This window comes from Mirounga angustirostris, unplaced genomic scaffold, assembly GCF_029215605.1.
Source record: "Mirounga angustirostris isolate CCGP_5_RB_7025 unplaced genomic scaffold, mMirAng1.0.hap1 SCAF_5, whole genome shotgun sequence".
Classification (NCBI taxonomy): Eukaryota; Metazoa; Chordata; class Mammalia; order Carnivora; family Phocidae; genus Mirounga; species Mirounga angustirostris.
In genome coordinates, this window is record NW_026991713.1 from 60,762,125 (window position 1) to 60,777,443 (window position 15,319).

Below are 15,319 nucleotides of genomic sequence, written 5' to 3' on the forward strand. Positions count from 1 at the left end.
CCCACCCTGTCACCTGTGGCCCCCACCCTGGACCTGCCAGGGGGCGATGAGGCTGTGGGCTGGGAGGGTGGGACTGGAGCAGGCCTGGGCACCCTCTCCACAGCCCATTGCCCAACCCTCCCTTTCCTTGCCACCTGTACAGCCCTGGGCCTTGGCTTGCGACAGGGGCCTGGGCCAGATCCCACAGAATAGAGCCCCATTGACGGTGGCCATCAGGGCTGGGTGGGAGAGCAAGCCAGCCCCTGGGTGGTGGGGGCGGCCGTGGGAGCCTGTATCATCCCGTTCCAAGTCAGAAGAGCCCCAGGGGGGAGAAGGTGGCATCCTGCCCCACACAGTCTCGGCTCAGCCCCAGCTCGGGAGCACAGGTGATAACTGGGAGCAGCCCCTCCCTCCCGCTGGGGGAGAGGGGACTCCCCTGGCCCACGGGGCCCCTCCCTCTCTTCCTGGGGCAATGGGGCAGGAGTGTCTGTGAAGCCCAGGAGCCAGCCCAACTGGGAAAAGATAAAAAGCCCATCGGTGGCACAGCAGCTTACCGCGTTTGCTCTCTGCTCTCCCAGCCTGCACTCCGGCCCCTCTGATGGCCATGAGGTCCTCTGTGGCTCGGCAGACATACTCCACCAAAGGGGGCTTTAGCTCCAACTCCGCAAGCGGAGGAGGTGGCTCCCGGGCCCGCACCAGCTTCAGCTCAGTGACGGTGTCCCAAAGCGGTAGCAGTGGTGGGGGGCCGCGCTGTGGCCCCAGCAAGGGTGGCTTTGGCAGCCGAAGCCTCTATAACTTGGGGGGCAGCAAGAGCATCTCGGTCAGTGTGGCTGGAGGGTCGTCCTCAGGGCGGGCCCTGGGAGGCTTCGGCTTCGGCAGTGGGCCCTATGTGGGGTTGGGGGCCGGCCGGCAGGCAATGGGGCCGGCCTGCCCCCCGGGAGGCATCCAGGAGGTCACTGTCAACCAGAGCCTGCTGACCCCTCTCAACGTGGAGATTGACCCCGAGATCCAGAGGGTGCGCACCCAGGAGCGCGAGCAGATCAAGACCCTCAACAACAAGTTCGCCTCCTTCATCGACAAGGTGAGCTGGGGTGGAAGGAGGCAGGGAGGGGCCCTTGGAGTAGAAGCAGGGCCGCTAAGAGAGGGGGTGCTGGGCAGAGGCTGCACTGTTGTGGGGGAGGTTGATGGGATGACTTTGGAGCTCTCTGGCCTGGCGACAGTCTTCTGGGTCTTACTGTCCTTGCTCAGGTGAACTTGATTCTACTCACGAGGACTGTTGCCGAGCCCGGCTTGACTGTGTTGTGTCTTTCCTACGGTCGTCACTAACACGATCACGCAGTGGCCTGTCGCACGATTAGGGAGTAGACTGTCCTCACGGCTCCTCTTAACAGGGTGGTACTTAGTGCCTCTGGTCATTTCACAGCTGGGGAAACCGGCTCAAATGTCCAACAAGTTACCCAAGGAGCCCGATCTCTTCCCTGTTCTCTCAGTGTTGGAGAAGGCCTAAGGACAAAGATGTGATCAGGACACGATTGAGGGGGTTGTCCTAGGAGAAGTTACCATTTTGCTTCTCCTATTCCTCCTTGCTGTTCTGGTCAAGAGGCTCAGTTTGGGGTGGACAGTGAAGAGGGTGGTCGCCAGGGCACCATGACCTGGGGGTATAGTTTGATCTGTCCCAGATCGGGAGCATCCTGACTCCTTCCCTGGCCTCCAGACTCACTGGGTGGCTCTTGTACCTGCTCTCTGGCATTTCCAGGTCTGCTTTGCTGCATTGTCTACCTCTACCCCAAGTCCCCAGGCAAGGGGACCATGATGGGGAAAATCCTGGTGGATAACTGTTATCTTAGTTCAGTGACCTAGGGGTTCCCAAACAACATTCGTGTCCTCTTTCTCATGTGAAGCCCACAGTGTCCCATTGTGGGACACCCATAGTGATATTGTGTCCATTTTGAAGAAGAGAAAACAGGACTAGAGAGGGCAAGGGATTTGCCCAGATCATACAGGCACTTGGAGGCAGAGGCAGGCCTGGAACTCAGGTTCATGGGCCCTATGGTCCTTGGCATTGAGAGGTCTTGTCTATGTTTGTGGCAGATGCACCTGCTTCATGGTTCCCAGGCCATGTGACCTTGGGCCTGGGGTGCTGTGGAGGTGGGACCTGGAGAAACCAGATGGCAGGTGAAGCAAGCTGTTCCGCCCACCTCCTCACCTTACCCCCTAGTGACTTTTGGTCCTCCTGTGGGACTGTCCCAGAGGTTAAACAAGCAAAAACCTCTCTCAGGCTCTCAGCATCATGTTCTAGGAGCTGGGGGTCTGTGAGGTTGATCCTGTCCGGTGTCTCTGGCTGGGCAGAGAACCCCCCAGGGGGCCTGTGAAGCCCATGCCATGAGCCCTCTTTTAAGTCTTTAGAGATAGGGCTGGGCATCTATATTTAAAATTAAAAAAAGGTCAAATTTATAGAAAAGTTGCCAGAACAGTACAATATATTCCTATATATTTTTTCACCCAGATTCTCCAAATTTTAAAATTTAATTTAATTTAGTTTAATTTAATCTTAATTCCAGTGTAGTTAACATATAGTGTTATATTAGTTTCACGTGTATATCATAGTGATTCAACACTTCCATACATCACCTGGTGCTCATCACAAGTGCCCTCCTTCATCCCCATCGCCTATTTCCCCCATCCCCCCACCCACTCCTTCCGGTAACCAGCAGTGTGTTCTCTAGAGTTCAGAGTCTGTTTCTTGGTTTGTCTCTTTCTCTCTCTCTTTTTCTTTGCATGTTGTTTTGTTTCTTAAATTCCATATATGAGTGAAATCTTATGGTATTTGTCTTTCTCTGACTGACTTAATTCGCTTTAGATCCACCAATTTTTACATTTTGTCACATTTGCTTTCTCTTTCCCCACGTGTGTGCGTACACATGTATGTATGTACATATTTGTGTATATACATACATACACATACACCTATATATGCATCTGCATTTTTAACAGTTGATTTTGGTGCAGAATTAGGGTTCAGGAACACTGATCTAGTCTGGTTTACCCAGGACAAGTGGGAAAGGGAGACCCAGAGGTAAGTGACTTGACTGTCATCAACTAGTAAATGACTGAGTTGGGGCATTTGCAGTTTATTAACTCTTTAGAGTCTTTGTCATTGGATTGGACAGTCTTTTCCAGCAAAGACTATTCCCTTAGGAACTCCTCCCCTCAGCAATGCATGGTCCGTGCACTGGCCCTGTGAGGTCCTGGTTAGGGACAGGTGGTGACGATGGGCCCAGTCCTGGGTCCCTCCTGGAGCCAGGGGATGGCACCAGCCCACCACCCTTCTTGCTCTGGCTCAGGTCCGTTTCCTGGAGCAGCAGAATAAGGTGCTGGAGACCAAGTGGGCCCTGCTGCAGGAGCAGGGCCAGAACTTGGGTGTCACCAGGAACAACCTGGAGCCCCTCTTTGAGAACTACTTGGGCAACCTGCGGAGGCAGCTGGACAACCTCCAGAGCGATCGGGGGAGGCTGGACTCAGAGCTGAGGAATGTGCAGGATGTCCTTGAGGACTTCAAGAGCAAGTGAGGAGGACTGGACGGCTGGGCCCATGTGGGGGTGGGGAGGGGATCGCGTGGGCAATCTCCCCAGAGAGGGTCACCGCATTCCCAGGCTCCTGGGTCCAACCTGGGGGAGTGCACAGACAAAGCAGCTTCCCTTGGGTGTCCAGGCCCTGGGCCCATTGTGTACTGGAGAATTGTCCCACTTATTTGTGTATTATTCATAATTTAAAAAATTCTAAGGTAGGGAGAATATGTAAGGAACCTCTATGTTCTTATTACTCAGGTTTAATAATTATTAACTCATAGGCAGTCTTGTTTCATCTATACACCCACTTGATTTTTCTCCTCCTTTATCATCTTGAAACAAATCCCAGCCATCGTGTGATTTCATTCACAGATATTTACTGGCTATATTCATATGGCTCATCAGTATAGCTTGACTTAATCAAACATAAACATAATGCCATAACCACATCTCAGGTTTTTAAAATAGTAATTCCTCAATATCATCGACTATCCATTCTTTTTGAATTTTTGACTGTCCCAAAAATGTCATAAGTTTTAAAAATAGTTTGTTTGAATCAAGATCCAGATAAAGGGCATATATTATGATGAGTTGATATGTGTATCTATAATTTTAGGGTATAATCTTTCATAACTTTCCCAATAACTTGATACTGGTGATTTCTAACCCTTAAAATCTCAGCAAAAGCAGTTGGAGAGAAGTGAGCTGTTTTAAATGACCTCCTGCCTGTCAAAAGTGAACGCAAAAATAAACCGCAGTTGACACATCGCTGCCTGTTCCTATAAAGCCTCCTATGGGCTCTGATCCAAAGAGATGGCTTGATTGCCATATTATTGCACAAAATCTGGGCCTGTTCCCTCAAAGCGGGTGGGCAGGAATATTTAACGACTGTACCCCAAATTTCTTCACTGGTGGGCTGCATTACAGAACTGCTTCTCAGAGGTGTTCTTAGATAATGTGGGACCCAAGGGGGCTTAAAGTCAAGTGGGTTAAATGTCTTAAAAGGCAGAAGTAGGCTGAGCCTGGCCTGAGTCTTCCTATGTAACAGGTATGAGGATGAAATCAACAAGCGCACTGCAGCGGAGAACGAGTTTGTGCTGCTCAAGAAGGTGAACAGGTGGCAGGGAGTGGGGGAGGTGGTTCTTGGGCTTGCCAAGGTGCTGGGCTGACTCAGAGGGAGGTGAGAGCCCTGGGGGCTGAGGCATCTGCCCTGCTGTCTCTCTTGCCCCCAGGATGTGGATGCTGCGTACATGAGCCGAATGGATCTGCATGGCAAGGTCGGCACCTTGACTGAGGAGCTCGACTTCCTGAATCATCTCTATGAAATGGTGAGATGACCAATAGACAGGGACAATTACGTTTATGTATAGCACTGGGGATTCCCCCTGGAGGTCTGATCTGAATTCACCAGTGCAACTTAACTAGAAGAAGATAGAACTTGGACCTTTCATTAACACGAGCTTCCATGTATGTATTCAGTGCTAAGGATGAGCCCAGACACCGGGCCAAGTTTTACATAATCCTCTCAACAAAGCCACAGTAGAGGTACAGCTATTGTTTCCATTGTATAGTAGGGGACACGGAGGCTCAGGGTAGCTTGCCCATGGTCACTTAGCTAGTTAGAGGCAGTGCCGGAATTAAAACCTGGTTCTTGGACTTCAGAGTCTGACTCGCGCTCCTCTGTTAGACTGTTTCCCTTCTAGACCAGTTTGTAACGGATCAAGGGCTGGAGGAGTAGAGAGGGGCAGAGAAGGGCCTGAGATTCCAGGTTGGTGCAGGAGTTGAGGTGTGGGTAGTGGGTAGATTGCAGGATCCAGGAGGGGTCCCAGGAAACCAGGAGGTTTTGAAGACCAGGGCGAGAGGGCTGAAGTTAACCTGAGTTGATCCTAGCATCCAGGACCTAGACCCAGATTTGGTAGGGGCTTCGTGGCCCACCGTCCCTCCGTGCTGGAGCCCTTTCTCTAACATCGCTGATAGGAGTCATGTAGCCTCGGCTTGAATCCTCCTGGTGGTAGGGAGCTCACTATTTTTTAGGGCAGGCATTTTCATTGTTGACCAAATTAGAAAGCTGATTTTAATCTTCTTCCCATGACTTCTGCTCTTGATTGGCCCTGATTCTGCCCTCCAGGCAACAAACCCAGTTGTCTTCTGTGTGGCATATTGTCTTTCACAGGCAACACTTTAGAGGTCAGGATGCTTCAGGGACTGACATCTGTGGCATATGAGGAAGCTGAGGAAACAGCGTTCTTAGTCCAGACTTTGGAAAAGAGTGGGATAGGGAGGGAGCTTACAGACTTGCATTCGTGCACTTAATGTTGCGCTAGTTTATGTGTCATCTTTAGAAGCCATTTCACAATATTTGCTCCTTAAAAAACCCCGGGACTTTTCCACGTGAATGCTTTCAAGTGAGGCATGTATCCATTTGCTTCCAACTTCCTAGATTTGGGCAGTTGAAGTTTTGAAACCAAATGCAAGAGTTAATGAGTCCCATTTTCCCTGTGACATGTGATTATGGTTTCATCCCATCGTCTAGGTAACTGTGGGCACTTTGAAACTCGATTTCCCCTATCCATATGTTGGAGATACCCAACTGGGTAATTGGATGTATTCATGATACCCCAGCTTGGGGTTCTCTGCAGACCTGGTAAACTTTCAGTTCAATGTGAATGTTCATTTCAGTGTACGTGACCAGTGAGCACATTAAAGCCAACAGGGCCAAGAACCGAGTCCTAGTGCAAGAACTAGGTCTTCAGTGGTGCCTTTCTCCCAGGCTGACCTCACTCCACTAATCACTAATTTGTGGTTCAAGTGCCTCAGCTACTTTAAAATCTAGTTGACCATATCATCATCTGGCCCACATCTTTCTGTCTTGTGTTCAAGAATGCTGTGGAAGTCTTGGTCAAGCAATGTCTGTGATGGTCCTTTAGCATTTTAGTAATACAACCACAGGAGAAAATGAAATCTATTTGGCTTGGCCTTTCCTTAGGGAAGTCTTGCTCGTTCTATGCCTCTTACATTTTGTGATTCTAGAAGTTCATAGGAGGTTGACGTCAGGTTTAAGCTGAAGAAGTCTAAATATCATCCCCTTGAAAATGAGGACATTTGCTGTGTCGGGGGTTCTGGAATCTTTCCTAATCTCCATATTTCTTACGGATCTCTGGGAGTATTCATCCCCTTGGCAATCCCATGGCCTCCTAGGATATGCTCCTTTGGCCTGGACCCTTGAGAGTCCCCAACAAGGCCAAGGCCTGTCATACTTTCTGTGGCTGTCTTGGCTTTCTAATTCTTCTCCAGCATCCTGCCCGTTCTAGTTTGATGATTGTTCTCTTTGATGGGAAACAGGTAAATGACATAGCTATTAAATTGTTGGGTTTTGGGGGGGATTTTTCGGGTTAGCCCAATGCTGCCTCTGTTCTTCTCACCTAGAGCTTCCCTACAGCCCTTGTCAGCTGCCTCAGCATTTCCCTGGCTCATCCTTGGCTGTGTTTTTCTCCTTCTAACATCTCTACCTGCCCTGTCAGAATGGAGCTTGTTGGGGAATGTTCTGTGCCATCACGCTGATTTCTTAGGTGCCTCCCAACTTTCTTCTTTATTGGGACCACTGATGGTGGTTTGCTGCTTGGGGATTCCTCCTTCTCTTCTCTTAGGTTCTTTTCTCTTTGGGGCCAGGTCAACAGTGCCTGCCCCCTTTTCTCTAAATGGGTAGGAATTGGCTTTCCTACTGTCTAAAGCACATGCCTGGCATGCCCAGTGTTCTTTCCTTTGCTGTTCCTTATCATTTAATACCACATATTAGTGAGTAGTTTCCACATGGCTCTGGCTTTGGGGGCCCTACAGTCTCAGCACATGGTGTTGAGGCCGTGTTGGGACAGGGACAAGGTGCCTGGTGCAGGCTGTGCCTGACCCTTCCTTATAGGGCTGGGGTAGCTTCAGAGGAGATGGGATTTGAATTTTTGAAGGAAGGGCAGGAATTCTAAAGGAGGAGAAAGAAGGGCCTGCCAGCCAGGGCCCAGCCTGCAGAGTGACATGGACGCAGCATAGAGCACATGTGTCTGGGGAACAGTGGGTGGGCAGGGTAGGGCAGAGAGGGTCTGGGAGAATCAGGTGAGGATTGGGTGGACAGGGAAGGTGGGCTAGGGGCCAAGCCAGGGTTCCTCCCTGTCAGAGTTCCTCATTGCCTACCTGTGCCTCTTTGGGGCTGAGAATGAAGGCCAGAGCAGCTGTTCCTTGCTGCCTCCTGCACGAATCAGCACTCACTAGTTGATTTCAGGCTCTGGTTTTGGTCAAGCTAGATCTCAGGGAAATCCGGAGGGCCACCCACCAAGCCCTGGCATGTCTTACACGGCAGAAAAGCAGCCTCGTGCCCTCCCTCTGGCCCGGATGATCCCTGTGGGACTCAGCCCCTGCGCCGGTGTCAACACTTTGGCTTCTCTGGCTCATTTCCTCCTTGCCCAGAGGCCCTCCACCTGCTCTTCCTCTCACAGTCCCTGGTGTCTGAGGAGACACATACCTTTAATCTACAGAACTCTTCCTTCTCCACTTGTATCAGCTCTGTTTCTTTGGAAAGCCTAACCCTTTTATCCTCTTATTCTATCACTCTAGGTGGTATCTGGTAGATCTTCTTGTCTTAAAAATTCCAATTTGATTTTCCTCGGGACCAAGCTCTGGCACGGGACTGCCGAGGGACCCTGAGCTGGGGAGGGTGAGGGGGTGATGCTGCAAGATGACACTGGCAGAGTGGTCACTGCTGTGGCAAAATGACGTGATCTGTAGCAAATAAGCCTCATGGACGTCTTGACCAACCTTCAGAGAGGTGTGGGCACATAATGCATTTTATTGAGCACCCACCATGGGCCACAAATGGATCTGAATCCTTACATCCACCGCATGAGGAAGGTATTATCACGGGCAGTTTATAAAAGAGGGGGCGGAGGCACCATGAGGCTTCATGACCACCCCGGTCACACAGCTAATGAATGGCAGGCTGGGGACATGAACTTTGCTTTGCCTGTCTCCAGAGCTCATGTCTTTTCACTAAACCACAAACATTTCAGTGATTGGTGTTCGCCCCTTCCTCTTCATCCATCCCACCTTTCAAAAGACAGCGTAACTTAGTAATCTAAATCTATGTCGGTATGGACGGCAGTTCTGGCTTTGGCAGATTTCTTTCTCGATTTCTGCCTATCTCTCTTTTAGTTTGTGTCACCTCAGGTTCTGGTGTCAGACGACCTAGGATTGAGACTGGGCTCCCTGCTTATCAGTTTGTGATTTGGGGCAGGTTACTCTTTGTGCTATTGGAAAAGGGCCTGTAATGAGTTGGTGCCTGTCAAGTGCTTAACACAGCACCTGCCCACAGGAAATTCTCAGTCAGTGAGAGCAGCTGTTATATTCCAGCTCTATCTGTTATAATCCCACTGGCTGCAGGAAAGCTGGAGACAAGACCAGAGCACACAAGGTGTTGGCTTTGAGGGGGAAGATTCTCTCCCCTTTGGGAGCCACTGAGGAGCACTGAGGGGATGAGGGATTTGATTGGAGCTGGAGTCTGGGCAGTTTGTCGGCAGCCCAGGGCGGGAAGGACCATGGGTGCGACGAAGACAGAGCTCAGCTAGGAGACCATGCAGATGACCTAGTGATAGAGCTGAACTCAAAGACAGAACACAAAAACTGAACTTGCTGTTCATGGCATCTTTAAATGCCTGTTTATATGTCAAATTCGATGGTCCTAAAAACCCAGGGAGGGTCCAAGAACATCACCATGGTCTATAAATGTCAGTATAGTCTAGAGGAAACCACTTGGGATTTGTTGCTCAACTGATTGATTCCAGTCTGGGCCCCAGGACTGGATGGGATGACCTTGGACCTGGTGACCTTGGATGTGTCACTTCTCTTTCCCAAGCCTCTTTCCTAACCAACCTGTGTGTCAGGGCCACTGTGAATTGTGGTGCAGGTTGTTAGCTGGCTGAGTGGAGAGTGGGGTTTGAATCAGGCCCATGCTCAGCTCCCCGGGTCCCACTGTCTGCCCCTGCTCAGAGGGGAGACTTTTCCCAAGTTGACAAAAGTGGCCTGGCCTGACTCCCAGGGTGTTCTGAGGATGAAAGGGACTGGCACTGGGTTTGGGTGCAGTACGTACACATTCTTTCCCCTTCTTTAATCTCTGGGAAACCTGTAAATCCACAAAAGGGAAAGATATTTATAAAAATGAGAGCCCCATTTCCCAGCTGGAGGGAATGAGGCCTTTCCTTCTAGGCTGCAGCCTGGGGCAGAGCACAGGCCTCCTGATGCCACCTGGGGACCCCGTCCTTCATCCCTCGGGTGTCTCCTGGGAGCCTGGAGCAGGGACGCTGGTGGCAGCTATCTCTTTCTGCAGGAGCTGAGCCAAGCGCAGACCCACGTGTCTGACACCAATGTGGTCCTTTCCATGGACAACAATCGCAGACTTGACCTGGACAGCATCATTGCTGAGGTCAAGGCCCAGTATGAGCTGATTGCCCAGAGGAGCAGGGCTGAGGCTGAGGCTTGGTACCAGATCAAGGTGAGAAGAATGGCTGGTCAGGTGTGTGGGCTGGGACAGACAGAACTTCCGCCATTGTGAGAGGCCTGGGGCCAGACACACCCAGCCTACACGGGGTGGGGGTGGGGGTGAGGGTGTGGGGCTCTCGCTGTAAGGGTGGGCCTGGGACCACTAGTTACCCAGGAGGGCTTGGAACTGACAGATCACTGAGACTTTTTTGGTCTCCAGTATGAAGAGCTGCAGGTGACAGCTGGGAAGCATGGGGACAACCTGCGGGACACTAAGAATGAGATTGCTGAGCTCACCCGCACTGTCCAGAGGCTGCAGGGTGAGGTGGATGCAGTTAAGAAGCAGGTGAGCCTTTGGTTGGGAGCCTGGGGATCAGGCCTGGGTTGGCAGAGGTGGTGACCTTTTCATTGTCACGCTGAGGGGTGAGAACTGCTCTTTTCCTGATGGATGGGACACACTCAAACGCTGGACCATTAAGAGCAACACACTCCTTTTACAGGATAAGAAACAGGCCCGGAGAATGATAAGAACTTGTCCAAGATCACATTGCATATTAGTGGTGGAGCAGGTGGGATGATCTCCTTCAAGGAGATTGAGCCTATCTCCAGGAGGTCGGAGCAGGAGGCTGACAGTTCAAGTGTCCAGGTCATAGGTGCTGATTCCCTCTAGGATGTGGCTAAAAAGCTTGGGTTTTTCCCCAGATCAGAGTGAAGCATCTGGTTAATGGTGAGGTTATATTCTTTATTCTATCTCTTTGAAGCACTGGGCTGAGTTGCAGCAGGAGGGACTAAGATTAGACTTTAGTAAGGACTTTCCCAGTGGTGCTACATGACCCTGCTTGTGTAATAGTATCTCTTCTCTGAGATGAATATTTCTCCTTTCCTTCTTTCTCAGTTGGGGTTGAGGGGGGGACGGATGGGGAATGGTGATGTCTGGTTTGAGGGCAGAGAGATGGATGTGATGACCCTGGAGGGTGTTCCCAACACCTCTCATCCCTTGGGCAGTGCCAGCAACTGCAGATGGCCATCGCAGAAGCGGAGCAGCATGGGGATATGGCATTGAAGGATGCTCAGAAGAAGCTTGGGGACCTGGACATGGCCCTGCACCAGGCCAAGGAGGACCTGGCTCGGCTGCTGCGCGACTACCAGGCTCTTATGAACGTGAAGCTGGCCCTGGATGTGGAGATCGCCACCTACTGCAAGCTGCTGGAGGGCGAGGAGAGCAGGTGGGGGCCCCCTCCTGCCCTGATTCAGAGGCCTTTCCTGCCCTGCCTGTGGGAGAGCCCGTGTCATCGTCGGTTCTGTGCTGGGGGTAGGGCAAGAAGGGAGGAACTAGGGAGCTGGGCTCCTAACTCATCACCCACGGGAGACTCCATTTGTGTTCACGGCCTCTGCTGCGCCTCTCCTCGGTTGGCACGACAATCAGTAATCCTTACGGTGGTCGGCAGCCCTGCAGAAGTGAGGCTTCTTCCAACACCAGATTCCACCACCTTTGAAGTTTTGAAAAAAAAAAAAATTAATCATCTCTGTCCTTGGAAAGGCATGAGATGTAAAGAAAGTCACTTGAGCCAGAAACCAGGAAGCTTTGTTTTGGCATGAGCTTTGCTGTCCATGATGTGCATGCAGAGGGAAGGCAGGACAAGGACAGGGGAGGAGGGGGCCACTTGGCCTGCTGTGGCTCTGCTTTCTCTGTCGCACCTGCAGGAAGGTCTGTGAGGCCCAGCACAGCCACGTGCACGTGTTTCTCACATCTTCTGGTCTTGTCTTGCGAGCCCTGGCTCGAGAGTTGACCCACTGAGTTGATCCACCGTGAAGGCAGAGAGTGGGAGGCAGGAAGGAGGGGGAGGGTTTTCACTTGGGCTCCAGGGACCACTGACCCTTCTCCTGATCTTTCTGTTTCTTCAGGATGTCTGGAGAATGTCCCAGTGCAGTCAGCATTTGTGAGTATTTTGCTGCCATGCCCTACCCCACGCCCAGCCCCGGTCCTCTGCTCCATCCACTCAATCTGTCCTTGGCCAGAAGGACATTGCCCTCCACCTGAGCCCCTGGAGACAAGTTCAGGGGTTCCCAAAGAATGAGCTTCCTGCCCCACCTTCCCCATCAGTTTCCTACGGCTCCACTGCCTGCTTGTGTTCCCGTCCCTCACTGGCTTCTGCAAGTCCCCCTCCCTCTTCCAGCGTGGCTGCCCTGCCTCACCCAGACCCTTTGCCTTGCAGCGGTGACTGGCAACTCCACCACGGTGTGCGGAGGCGGTGCGGCTGGCTTCGGGGGTGGCATGTCCCTGGGCGGGGGAGGGGGTGCTGGCAAGGGTGGATTCGGCACCAATGTGGGCTACGGCACTGTCAAGGGAGGGCCCGTCTCTGGGGGCACCTCCATCCTGAGGAAGACCACCACGGTCAAGACGTCAAGCCGGAGGTATTAGCTGCCCAGCAGTGCAAGCTGGGGCCCCTGCAGTTTCCTCTTTGCTCTACTCACCCCACCTCTGCTGCCCTCCCCACCCGCCTCCATAGGAGCGGGAACAGCCCCAGGACCACAGGTCCGGTGTATTTGCATGCCAGACTCTTTGCCTGTGACCTGCATTTTGGGAAGGTTCAAATCTACCCACATTTTCTCCTTGCTTTTGCAATGTGATGGGAGGGGAAGTTAAGGCCACCACCTTGAGTGATGTATTTGAGTGATTTGGGGGTGGCCTTTTGACCACTGAGAGAGGTTGGATTTCTCTCAATTCCTCTATTCTTCTGCCTGCATTCAGGGAAGGCTGGGGGAGGAAGGAGGAAAGTTGGGAGTGGTCCCCGAAGGCCTTTCAACCTCCCCAGTCTCCACCAGACTCAACCCCTCTCTGAATCTATCCATGCCTGGCTCTCCTGTCTGTGCCTGTGATGTATCTCAATAAATGGCAACTGCTGCTAGCTGTCTGTGGCTCCAGTCTGTCCTGCCTGGGGGACTGAAATTGCCAACCACACGCTCACCATGCCCCATGCTACTCACCACGCTAGAAGCACACCAGCTGATACCATTACCACTGTAGGCCTTGGCTCTTACTCTCTCCTTTGTGGAGCTCACAGGAGAAGGCTTGAAGAAATATATAAGTTGTTCAAGGCAGGACCCGGCCACTGAGCAGATGCCTATTACCAGCCCATCCCCTGATGCCACTGAGTTCTCTGCTAACTCTGTGGGGCAGGCAGCATGATTGTTCAGTGGAGAGATCTTGGGCTTCAGAACTGGGCAGACTTGGGTTTAAATCCCAGTTCTGCCAGTTACTGTGTGACCCTGGGCAAGTCACTTAAATTCTCTGAGCCCCACTTTCCTCCTTTGTAAAAGCAAGGTGTGATGAGAATATGTGTAAAGCCCCTGGCTAATGAGGGTCTTAATAGGACCAGTTCCTTTGCTTCCCCTCCCTCTGGCTCCTGGTTTCCCACCTAACTTATCACTGAGCAGTCCGATGGCTTCTCTCTCAGCCTTCATACCTGGTCATCAATAAGAATCTACATTTTTCCTAACAATAGCAGGATACATATTTTTCTCAAGCACACATGGAACGTTTTCTAGGATAGATCATATGTCAGGCCACAAAACCAGTCTTAGCAAATCCAGGAAGACTGAAATCATACCAAGTATCTTCTCTGGCCTTGATGGTATGAACCTAGAAGTCAATAATAGGAGGAAAGTGAGAAATTCGTGAACATGTGGAAATTAAACAGCATTTTCCTCGACAACCAATGGATCAAAAAAGAAATTAAAAGAGAAATAAGAAAGTATCTTGAGACAAACAGAAATGGAAAAATAACAAACTAAACCTTATGGGATGCCATACAAGCAGTTCTCAGGGGGAATTTTATAGCCATAAACACATACAGCAAGAAACCAGAAAGACCTCAAATAAACCACCTAACTTGACACTTCAAGGAACTAGAAGATGAACAACAAACTAAGCTCAAATTTAGCAGAAGGAAGGAAATGATAGATTACAGCAGAAATAAATGAAATAAGGAATAGGAAAGATTAACCAAACTAAGAGTTGCTTTTTTGAAGAGATAAAATAGACAAACCCTTAGCTAGACTCACCAAGGAAAAGAGAGAGAAGATCCAAATTAACAAAATTATAAATGAAAAAGGAGGTGCAATCACTGATAACATAGAAATGCAAAGGATCATAAAAGGCTCCTCTGAACATCTACATGACAACAATCTGGGCATCCTACAAGAAATGGCTACACTCCTAGAAACATACAACCTACTAAGACTGAATCAGAAAGATATAGAAAATCTGAGTAGACCAGTTACTTGTCGGGAGATTGAATCAGTCATCAAAAATTTCCTAACAAAGAGAAGTCCAGGACCAGATGGCTTCACTGGTGGATTTCACTGAACATTTAAAGAAGGATGAATCCAATCCTTTTCAAACTCTTCTAAAAAATAGAAGAGAAGGGGTCACTCCCAAACTCATTTTACCAGGCCATCAATGAATATAGATGCAAAAATTCTCAAGAAAATACTAGCAACAACTTCTTGCTAGACACATCTCCAAAGAAAAGAGAAACAAAAGCAAAATGAACTATTGGGACTTCATCAAGATAAAAAGCTTTTGCACAGCCAAGGAAACAGTCGACAAAACCAAAAGGCCAGCTACGGAATGGGATAAGAGATTTGCAAATGTCTTATCAGATAAAAGGCTAGTGTCCAAAATCTATAAAGAACTTATCAAACTCAACACCCAGAAAACAAAGAATCCAGTCAAGAAATGGGCAGTAGACATGAATAGACATTTCTCCAAACAAGACATACAAATGGCCAACGGACACATGAAAAAATGCTCAACATCACTTGGCATCAGGGAAATACAAATAAAAACCACAATGAGATACCACTTCACACCAGTCGGAATGGCTAAAATTAACAAGTCTGGAAACGACAGATGTTGGTGAGGATGTGGAGAAAGGGGAACCCTCTTACACTGTTGGTGGGAATGCAAGCTGGTGCAGCTACTCTGGAAAACAGTATGGAGGTTCCTCAGAAAGTTAAAAGTAGAGACCCAGCAACTGTACTACTAGGTATTTATCCAAAGGACACAAACATAGTGATTTGAAGGGACACATGTACCCCAATGTTTATAGCAACAATGTCCACAATAGCCAAATATGGACAGAACCCAAATGTCCATCGACAGATGAAGGGATAAAGAAAATGTGGTGTGTATATATGCAATGGAATATTACTCAGCCATCAAAAAGAATGAAATCTTGCCATTTGCA

At 50.1% G+C, this 15,319-nt stretch overlaps 1 protein-coding gene across 1 annotated transcript; it reads left to right on the top strand.

Annotated features, from left to right (window-relative positions):
* Positions 1 to 577: 577 nt before the first annotated feature.
* On the top strand, positions 578 to 12,976 carry KRT79 (keratin 79). The gene is made up of 9 exons (XM_045867928.1): positions 578 to 1,060; positions 3,324 to 3,544; positions 4,597 to 4,657; positions 4,781 to 4,876; positions 9,916 to 10,080; positions 10,288 to 10,413; positions 11,073 to 11,293; positions 11,973 to 12,007; positions 12,284 to 12,976. The coding sequence occupies exons 1-9, from the start codon at positions 578 to 580 to the stop codon at positions 12,487 to 12,489; spliced, it is 1,614 nt and encodes a 537-aa protein (XP_045723884.1). The 3' UTR covers positions 12,490 to 12,976.
* The last annotated feature ends 2,343 nt before the right edge of the window (positions 12,977 to 15,319 follow it).